Source organism: Triplophysa rosa, unplaced genomic scaffold, assembly GCF_024868665.1.
Source record: "Triplophysa rosa unplaced genomic scaffold, Trosa_1v2 scaffold25_ERROPOS5509801+, whole genome shotgun sequence".
NCBI classification, from domain to species: Eukaryota; Metazoa; Chordata; class Actinopteri; order Cypriniformes; family Nemacheilidae; genus Triplophysa; species Triplophysa rosa.
The window spans coordinates 90,155-101,370 of NW_026634279.1; the positions used below are offsets into that span (position 1 = coordinate 90,155).

Consider the following 11,216-nt stretch of genomic DNA (forward strand, 5'->3'; position numbering starts at 1 on the left):
AACCCCTAAATATAAAGGATAAGGAAATAAGAAATTAAATACAGCACAAAGTGTATGTCTGTACTCTCAAGTCAGAATTTCATCGTCTTTAAAACGCACACACATACACACACACACGCACACACAGACACGCACACGCACACACACGCACGCACACACACACACACACACACACACACACACACAAACAGGTTGCTTTTAAGCAATTCAGATCTTACGATCAATCAGTGACTTAAATTAGTTTTGTACTGTTGTAAACACTTGTGTGCTGTAGTCGTAGTTTAATCATTGGTTTCATAGGTATTAATGGTGATAAAAGGCCACAATGTTCAGAGTCAAACAAATGCAGAACACAAAAGAAGGTATTTTCACTGACTTTCATTGTATGAACACAAAACCACTGAGGCGTTTCTCAAAATATCTTCTTTTGTGTTTCACTGTAGAAAAGAGTCACATACAGATTTACAACCACATGAGAGAGAATAAATGTAATACATTTTATTTTAATAATTACATTTTATTTTTGGGTAAAGTGTCACTGAACTATCACATGATGATGATTGTCATGGATTCAATACCCAACAAATGCACATCTTCATAAATGATACAGTATAGTCTGAATCCTTGCTTTGGAGAAAATTTTCCCTCATAAGAACCTGTGCATATATTCATTTACGTATATTTACATTTATGTGTATGAAAAGGATGACTTGAATTGAACAGGCTAATGAAGAAAAGCAGACAGTAAGAGCTCAGAATAGATGTGAACTCCGTCAATGTTGTTTAAAAATCACCTCAGGGCGAGACCTCAAGAAATACAATTCTAGGCAAGCCATTTAAGATTCAAAACAGCATTTTCAGTTATTTTGGATTTTTTTGCCACAACATGGTTCCATTTGTATCTATAGTTCTTATGACTTTAACATTATTCCTAAATGTGATTGTTGGCTGGTAGTGTAAAAACACATTTATGGTTTTGGCAAACATTATCAAAAGCAACTTTGAGTGCTTCCATCTGTACATCATTGAGCAGAATGTCAATGACTTGCCTTGTTAACACAATACCTTAAGTGTTCTTGTATGAATCTCCCAAAGGAGAGAGATCACTACAGAAGATGAGTGGGGAAGAGTTTTTAGACAATTTATAACCCAAAGAAACAAAAGGATATATTTTCTCATTAAAAGATTGTCCATTAAAAGAGTAAATATGAGTCATGGACTTCACATCATAAAACGAGACCCGACCCTCCTCATAATCCACAAACACCCCGATCCTCGCAGGCTTCACACTCAGAGAAAGAAGAACATATGAATCCTCACAAGCCCACAAACTGAAAGTGCCTTTAGCCACAGTCCAGTATCCATTCTGAGGAATCAGACTGACCGGCCCCTTCCTGCTGACAGATTCTCTGGCCACGCCCACATACCACTCGATCATCCCCTCCACCTGAACCTCATAGTAAAAACATCCTGAAGAGAATCCTTCAGTGCCAACAACACCCAGATAGTTATCAAACGTGTTATTTTGCTCTTCTTGATTCTCTTCTCTTTGTTCTGTGTTTTCACATCTCACTTGTTTGCCATCATGAGACACGATGAGACGAGGATGAGCTGAATCAGCATCCAGAGTCACATTCACTGTTAAAATATGAAGAATTCGGCTTTACACATGAATGTGTAACAATGATGAGAATAATAATATTAGTTTGTGCTTCTAGAAACTAAAGTCACTTTACAGAGAAATAAAGAAACACAAACACGCTGCATGAGAAAATTCACTGAAGAAAACAAGACAAATCTAATAAATATCAAAACTACAAACAGATAAAATATGATAACAAAGATGTTTAATGTGATGACCGCATACATTCACCTGTAACAGCTACATCACTTCAATGATGTGATCAAACTTACCTGCACGTTTTCTTAACAGTGAAGTAGCTAAAAAGAGAGTCATAACAGAATGAGAGTTAAGATTTATGAGATCAAGAAATTACAAGAAATGTTCTGTAATAAATCATGTAATAAAGCAGTTTAAAACAAACTCACCACTTTCAGTGCTCTCCTCTCTCAGCAAAAGTGTCTCACGCTCTGAAAAAAGTTCAACGACAAGAGAAAACTTAATAAAGAATGTAAAACAAAGTAAAAACACAAGAAATCACAAACAAACATGAACATTTAAATAACACTTGGCTTTAATATTTGCTACCTGATCATGACAACATTGAGCTTTCTTTAAAAAAATAATGAAAGTTAACCATACAGAAATTGTATTTACCCTAAACAAACTAATTCATGTTGACCCAAACAAATAAATTACTTCAACACTTCACAATAAGGTTGTTTTTGTTAACATGAGTTAATGCATTATAGCTAACATGAACAATACCTTTCATCAAAAATCCATTTATTCATCCGAGTTCATGTTTATTTGCTAACATGTTTTTTAAATCACAAGTTAACATGAGTTGGTGCACAATGAACAAACACGAACAATTGTATAAACATTAATAATAAATGCTGAAAACTGCATTCCTCAATGTTAGTTCATGTTAGCTGATGCACTTCTGTAACCCTTTACAACTAAACACAGACACTATTTTAATCAAATAAGAAATCAAAAACTGTGTTTGTTTTACTGTTAAATCCAATATAACCCATTATTATGTGATGTCCATTAATCAAGTATTCAGTTCACCAAACAATTTATCAATAACTTAAAAAACACAAGAGACAAAATTACCCTCATTTATTCTCTGGTGATCCATTTGTAGACCTGAAGAGAAAACAACATTAAAATAAAAGATATTATTACTTAACAACTGCATACAGACAGCATTATATGACATGGATATTACCTCTCTTTTTATAGACGAATACAACGATCAACACTGCAGCAATCAAACTGAGCACAACAGCAAATGAAATCACTGAAGACTTCCAAGAGTGAAACATTTCACCTGCAAAACAAAACTGAGACTGTTTATTCTTCATTTATGAGTACAAACAATCCGTTTCATCGGACTGCAGTTAACATCCGGTCTGTGTTTGGCTAGTGTCTAATAATTATATAATTAATAATTAATTCATAATAATAAAAAAGATTCAGCCTATGTTTTATTTAATTTATGTTAATATTAATTTATATTATTATTTTATTGTATACTATTTGTAATAAATAAACAATTTCTTGAATTTTGTTGTATGTTTATTTTATTAAATAAACAATTTGTTGAATGGCGTCTGCAGTTTGGTCGTATTTAAAGAAACCGTGTGGTACATTGACATCTAGCGGTTGACCTTGGTATCGCAGTCTAAATTCAAAATATTGGAAAAAAGTTTAGCCAAGTGAACGGTTGTTCTCTATGGAGGACTAAACCTGCAAAAATTATAAATAAATGAATGTATAAATAAATAAATATATAAACGAATAAATGTAATAATATGAAAATAAATACAGGAATGAATGGTTTGATAAAACAAAATAATTCGTTTTAGCTATTATTGATCTTAGCTTTAACTTTTCTTTTCATTTTTTAAATTGATTTATTATTTTTTGTGTCCATTTTTAATTATTTTTAATTATTATTATTTTTTATTTTTAGATTATTTTATTTATCATTTCCTTTTATTTTTACATTTATTTATTTATACGTTTATTTATTTTTATATTTATTTATTATCGCATGTATTTATTTCCACTTTTATTTATTTATTCTTGTATTTATTCTTACTTTTCTGTGTCTTGTATGATAATTAGATGGGTTGGTCTTGCCTACTATTGGTTCAGCGTAGATTGAAGCGTTTGATCGATTACTCTTGACTTGTTTTGGACTAACGTCACGTCACTCACTGATCGTTTGCTTCGTGTATAACGTTTATGGCGTGCGCACAATTAGCTAGAGAGTTACAGCATTTAGCCAATGAAGTCGATAACCATGCATCAAATGACTATGTGTCATTCAGATTAGATGCATTTATTGAGGATTTATTACAGATTGACGGAGAGATAAATGACAAAGTTCTTCAAAATCTGTGCGAGTCAGGGGGTGCTAAGGTGGTGACCAAGTTCCGGTTACAGGTCCTCTGCCAAAGAGGTGCATGAACGACCTCAGCAGATTCGTCGATTCTGAAAGCACAAGACGACTTGATATTAAGATGTCTAATAAACACAGACTTTCTTGTTACATGATTTTGACATTCTTGTTAAGATTGCAAATTATTGGTATGATCGCCCGTAACGGCTGAAGCGAGGTGAAAAAATAAATAAAGCGATTTGACACGGGATTCGTACCCATACAATAAAGCGAGGCAGCGTGTCACTACGGTAACAATCACACTAAGCTATTTCGCAATGCTAGCTGCTGCGGATCTTTGCAATAATATCAAGATGTCACACAACAATATGCAGCTGGATGAATCAAGGGAATATGCCCGTTTTAACTTGTGACCTCTGTGTTATTTATCTCTTATGGAATGTAGTTTACGAGTACCGTTTAGTAACCACGTCTTTTTAGAAGGAATGGTTTCCATTTGATGGCCCCTGTAGTGAAAGAACGATGCTCATTACTACCGTGTTAACTTGTGACTTAAGTTCACTATGTCTCAATTCATTTACATTATGTTACATCATGTTACATTAAATCTTTACGCTTTTTCTAACCGAAAGGCTGCTTATAACTATCACTTTGACAAAGCGTTAGCTTGCGACTTCGGTTTACAAGCTCATCTGTGTAGTTAAACCTTATTACATTTTGTGCTTTATGATTTTCACCAGTTGAACTGTAACGCCACCATAGCATAGCACCCTCTGACTCGCACAGACTTTGAATGTGCTGCAAAGAGGCTAACAACCGAGGAAGAACTTTGTCATTTATCTCGCCGTCAATCTGTAATAAATCATCAATAAATGCATCTAATCTGAATGACACATAGTCATTTGATGCATGGTTATCGACTTCATTGGCTAAATGCTGTAACTCTCTAGCTAATTGTGCGCCCGCCATAGTTACTTAACGTTATACACGAAGCAAACGATCAGTGAGTGACGTGACGTTAGTCCAAAACAAGTCAAGAGTAATCGATCAAACGCTTCAATCTACGCTGAACCAATAGTAGGCAAGACCAACCCATCTAATTATCATACAAGACACAGAAAAGTAAGAATAAATACAAGAATAAATAAATAAAAGTGGAAATAAATACATGCGATAATAAATAAATATAAAAATAAATAAACGTATAAATAAATAAATGTAAAAATAAAAGGAAATGATAAATAAAATAATCTAAAAATAAAAAATAATAATAATAAAAAATAATTAAAAATGGACACAAAAAATAATAAATCAATTTAAAAAATGAAAAGAAAAGTTAAAGCTAAGATCAATAATAGCTAAAACGAATTATTTTGTTTTATCAAACCATTCATTCCTGTATTTATTTTCATATTATTACATTTATTCGTTTATATATTTATTTATTTATACATTCATTTATTTATAATTTTTGCAGGTTTAGTCCTCCATAGTTCTCGTTTCTTTTGCTTGTTATCAGAAATAATCTACAGGCACTCTTTTGTTTGTGAACGTGTACCGGAAATTAAGGGCAGTCCACGAATGCGCGCATGCGCAGTAACGTTTGCTTATGTTGTTGTTTTTCTCAAACTAACGCTGGGTTTATTCTAACACAAACCCTTCACATAGTTACACGTGTGGAGCGATTTGTGTTTTTCTCTCACTGTCAGAAGACGGTCTCCTGTAAATCTGTGTAAAGTTTTGATGCATTTTCATGGAGAGATTTGAGGGAGATTTCATGGACGTAGGCTAAATATTATCATCATATGTATTTTTATGGGGTGTGTAAGTCACCATATATTTAAACTTATATGATCTTAATCACTGTCCAAAACAAAGCATCATTGAAACATGTCAGCAGCTCCGAGCAACTGTTATCTAGGCTTGAAAAACATTTTCACTTACAGTAAGCCTGTGCATGACACATCAATGAAATGAAAACATGTCAATTCCATGAATCAGAATGAAAATGTTAAGTACAATATCAGGAGAAATATCTAACAATTATGATTCTAACAAAAATTGTCATAATTAATTTTGTCATAATTGTACGGCGCTTTCTCTCATATCAATACATGCGTGTCCCTTCACTATGGAAGGATGTTCAGAGGAGGATTGGATGGATGTGTGGATATACATTAACAGATGCATAAATAAAATCTCTAATGGAGTAGCCTAAATTGTAACATTTGGACTTTTGTCACTTTTGGTGTAGTTGTGTGAGAACAATATGGTCTGGAAACAAACTTTAATGTTCATTTGTAGCAGAAATGATTTATGTAACTGAAATAACTAACCTCACATCAATGTTATTTTGCTCACCTTCAACTCTGAGCTGAACAGTGAAGTCATCACTCCAGGATTAAGACTGAATGACACACTTGTAACGTCCTTCATCAGAGATTTGGACTCTTGAGAGTTTGAGTGATGTGTTTCCTTTCTCTAGTTCTTCTGTAAACACTTGAGTTCTTCCTCTGTACGACTGAAGCTGATCTGTGTTTATGTCTTTATGATCTTAATACAGATGAACTATTGAGTCTTTCAGATCAAGTCTGAACCACTCGACTCTCATGTTCACAGCACTGATGTTGGGTTTGATAGAACACGGCAGAATCACATCTTCACCAGATACAGTCATCACAGGAGCTGAAGGCCCGATCACCTCGTACTCATCTGATATCAGATTTATATGAAACATTTCATTTGTCACAACAATTAAACAGTTGCTGCATTTCTAAATGTGTCAGTGATGTCCAGTGTTGTGTATCAAACATGATCATAAGAGATGATATGTCTGTCCTGCTCTCTACAGAGAGACACCTCAAGTACTCCACACTTCAGAGGAATAAACACATTTTAAATGTCATTTATTCTAATACTCTTGATGCAAACAAGAATCAAACATTGGTTAATTAATTAATACAGGATCTCTCTCATATTTTACACCTAAACAAATATACATTTACCTGCTTGTGTAATTCCAGAAATAATCAATAATATCACACAGATGAACTTCATCTCTGAATGACACGTCACTGAAAAGCAAAATGATAAAAAAACATGTTTACAAATAGTCAGCACACACAGACGATATGAGAACATTTGACATAAAGTACCACATCATTTATTATAGTCATCTCAGTCTGGTTAAACTGGTGAAGATCATGTGATATAATAGCCCCAAGAAGCAGTGGGTTAAAGGGGATTTCATAACAGCTTAGAACCAATCAGAGTCAAGGACCAGAACTGATCGTTTCATAAATGGAATTCTGGAAGAGTTGATCTGTTAATCTGTCAGATTTTATTTAAATGCAAACTGATGAAAGATGATGGACTATATCACGCACAGATCTACCCAATATCAATGCTTCAGTACATTTATGAAATGAATAAATCAATAAATAACTGAATCTTTCTGTGACCCTGGATCACAAAACCAGTCTTAAGTAGCACGAGAAGATTTTGAGTAAAAGCCAAAAATATCTCAAAATTATAGATTTTTCTTTTATGCCATAAAATCATTAGGATATTAGATCGTGTTCCATGAAGATATTTTATACATTTCCTACCATAAATATATGAAAACTTGGAGGGATGGCCTGATACAGTGCCTCTGATGAACAACTTCCTCAATATTGTGATTCTTCTGCACCCTCAGATTCCAGAGTTTTAAACTGTTGTGTCTCCGCCATGATAAAATGAACCCATAAGATTAGTTTTGTTGTCCAGCGTCACATATACATTAAAATACATTATTGAAAGGTTGTTCAAATGGCATTTATAGTTGATACAGTATAATAAAATACTTACAATCACGGTAATAACAGTGAGATGCATCACATCAGGTGTCAGTGATTAAACACATGCCGACTGAAGTCTGTGAACATTAAAGAACTCCATTAGGACCTGAAACATGTGGAAAAATGCCATAAACATGTAAACAGAAATGTGTTTCTTCAGCACTTGACAAGAGTTCCTGAGAACTGATTTAGTTTTACTTTCATCTGAATGAATGTCACACCCCTCAGCTGATAAACAGAGTGATAAAACCACACACTATCTCTCTCTCTCTCTCTCTCTCTCTCTCTCTCTCTCTCTCTCTCTCTCTCTCTCTCTCTGTGTGAATGTTTATCTTCATATCTTGACTAGACTGTAGTCTTTAACTTTGGTATTTAGTGGGGTGATGTGCTTTAACGTTAATGAACACTTGTTTTCCCACTAAACTGTTTAAACTTTAGACAGGTATTGAAACCGTCTGCATGTTGTAACTTATGACATTCCTTAAACTGAAGTAAACCATTTCACAAGCCGTGACGTGATTAAACACGTGATTTCATCACAGCAAAAACACCACAGAAAGATAGTTTTTAAATGTAACCATTTCAGTCAGTTAATTCAATGGCTAACAATGCAGGACAGATATTTAAAAAAATCCTCAGATGTGGTACACTATCCATAAAATCTGTCAATAAATACAGTATCTCACAGAAGTGGGTACACCCCTCACATTTTTGTAAATATTTTATTATATCTTTTCATGTGACAACACTGAAGAAATGACACTTTGGTACAATGTAAAGTAGTGAGTGTACAGCTGGTATAACAGTGTAAATGTGCTGTCCCCTCAAAATAACTCAACACACATCCATTAATGTCTAAACAACTGGCAACAAAAGTGAGTACACTTGGACTTATTATTTGATTTTTGAACATTGTTTAAGTTTGCATTCTTGTTTTGTTATTCGTGTTATTTTTTTATTTTATATTAATAAAAGTTTTTTGTTAACCCTTCGTCTGCCTGCACCTGGGTTCTGCCTCACCATACCGTGACAACCTTGTACTAAAATAGTCTATTCTTATTTTTTACTTGTGCATGTTTACACACTTAGATTTACTCACTATATCTTTATCTTATGTTTATTGTATTGTATTTCTTAATTTTTTATACCCATAGGCCCTTATTTAAATCATTGTGTACTGTATTCTATTGTGTTATGGTCTCTGTGTACTGTTGTTGCTGTTTCTGTGTTCTGGAAGCTCCTGTCACCAAAACAAATTCCTTGTATGTGCAAACATACCTGGCAATAAAGCTCTTTCTGATTCTGATCTTAAATCTTCCGCTTTTGTCCAAATTATTAGAAACAGATGTGTCTGATCAATTACGCTTCTTCTTGCAGAATGATTCCTACAAAGCATCTCATTGAGGATTTAGGCCTAATCAACATTAAAGTTACAAAAGACTTCTAGCATCAGATCCAGGCTGCATCTTCTTCATGATCTGTGTTTGACACTATACGTCATGACACACATTTATATTGATTTCAGAGTAAAAACCGGTATCCAGAAACAGACATAAAGTTGGTTTAGATGACTCGCTGTCAGAGATTTATTTGGTTGTTTCAAACCGATCAAGTAGTTCTGGTGTTCTGTTTGGTCTCTTTAAACACATGGGCCATTTGTAAATATGCGTTCTTCAGCTGTCTTGTGTCCTCGTGTTTTTGCTCTGCATCATCAATAACCGTCAAAGTCCGGTTTCAGTACTCAAGAACACAAGAACAGAGAACGCATGAAAGTACTCGAATGTGTTCTCGATATCAAGGATGCATAGAATGCAGCCTTGCATTCGTACGGAAGCCGCTTGAAGTCCCAGAAGACACTACGGCACGTCCATCCAAGTTCGTTCTTCTGAGGCTACCTCGCAAGACCGGTCTCCACAAGAACACAAGTCCGTTCTTTGCGTTCTTAGAATTGAGAAACGGCCATGATCTTTCAGGTTACAAAAGTTTAATTTCTTCTATTTTTGTTGTATGGTGTTTTCTGACACGGTGTGTTATAGAGCATTATTTATAACAACATTTGATCAATGTGATGTACATTATAGTCAGTGCTCGAAACATCTGAGATTCACTGGAGGACTCTAAAGCTCAAGTTCAATTTTCTTTAATTGTCATTTCAACTAGTGAAATGAAACAACGTTCCTCCACAACTAAGGTGCTAAATAACACATAGTTTTTATATAAAGTGCAGAGTAAACAAGTACAGATGGCACAAGTACAAACACTATCAAGACAAGACAGTGGCAGAGTGAGATGACGGGCAGCGCCAACTAGAATAAGTAATGAACAAGTGATCCTAAATTTTTGGAAGGTGTTCTTTGTCTTGAAACAAGAAATGCGAAATATTTAACAAAGAATCAAGAGACTAATGAGTAATGAGTAATGAGAAATGAAGGTGTGAAAGATATGCAGACAGATTATTTCTAGAGTAAAAGTCAACATGCGTTACTCGAGTGCTTTCTTGTTGTGAGCAAAGTTGACCGGCTTCGGTAAAGGCGCTCACGACAAGTAAGTCGTATTGTTGCAGACAACAGGGCTCGTCCGTGATTTGAACCCGCGAGAATCATACCCCTAGACCAACGAGTCACCATCTCAAATCAAAACCTGCAGTTTTAAACACACGTCAAAGACAACAGGGCTGACCTGAGAGTTTGAAAAAACACCTTGTTTTTGGTACCGAAAGAGGCTCCCATGTGTATTGCACGGTGCACAAAGTAGAGAAATGAGACGCACTTTCTGGAACCAGGTCACAGGCCCAGCTAGCCACAAGCCTACGTCGAGCCAAATATAGCAGGGGACTGCAGTAAGAAGCGCTGCTCAAGCACAAGAAGCTAAGGGACCTCATTGTACAATAAATCTACAGTGAGCATAAAAACCATGTCAAATACACTCGGTCAAAGTCAAGCACGTGGGGGTGTAGCTCAGTGGTAGAGCGCATGCTTTGCATGTTTGAGGTCCTGGGTTCAATTTCTAAGATGTTGCTTGTTTAAAAATACAAGCAGCTGCATTTTCGATTTTACCACACCGTTCAATATATCCCTCTGATGCATTTCAAAGACAAAGCTTAAGCCCAGTTGCAGACTAATATACACTGATTGGGCTGCGTTAACTAAAAACCGCTCGCTCTGACCTATCTAGCCACATCTGCCCAATCCCCAGGTTTTCCATTAGTATATACAAACGCACTCACTTTCCGTGTGGGGATGTAGCTCAGTGGAAGAGCGCATGCTTTGCATGTATGAGGTCCTGGGTTCAATCCCCAGCATCTCCAGGTGCTTTCTTGTTGTGAGCAAAGTTGAACAGC

General features: G+C 35.1%; 1 protein-coding gene and 1 non-coding gene across 2 annotated transcripts; one reads left to right on the top strand and one right to left on the bottom strand.

The window, feature by feature from the left end:
- Positions 1-494: 494 nt before the first annotated feature.
- LOC130550231 (butyrophilin subfamily 2 member A2-like) lies at positions 495-6,579 on the bottom strand. The gene is made up of 6 exons (XM_057327653.1): positions 6,399-6,579; positions 2,859-2,960; positions 2,744-2,776; positions 2,050-2,091; positions 1,915-1,941; positions 495-1,638 (listed from the first exon to the last, which is right to left on the bottom strand). The coding sequence occupies exons 2-6, from the start codon at positions 2,953-2,955 to the stop codon at positions 1,067-1,069; spliced, it is 771 nt and encodes a 256-aa protein (XP_057183636.1). The 5' UTR covers positions 2,956-2,960; positions 6,399-6,579; the 3' UTR covers positions 495-1,066.
- Positions 6,580-11,111: 4,532 nt separating this feature from the next.
- Positions 11,112-11,183, top strand: trnaa-ugc (transfer RNA alanine (anticodon UGC)). The gene has a single exon. It is a non-coding gene; the product is annotated as a tRNA-Ala (tRNA).
- Positions 11,184-11,216: the final 33 nt, after the last annotated feature.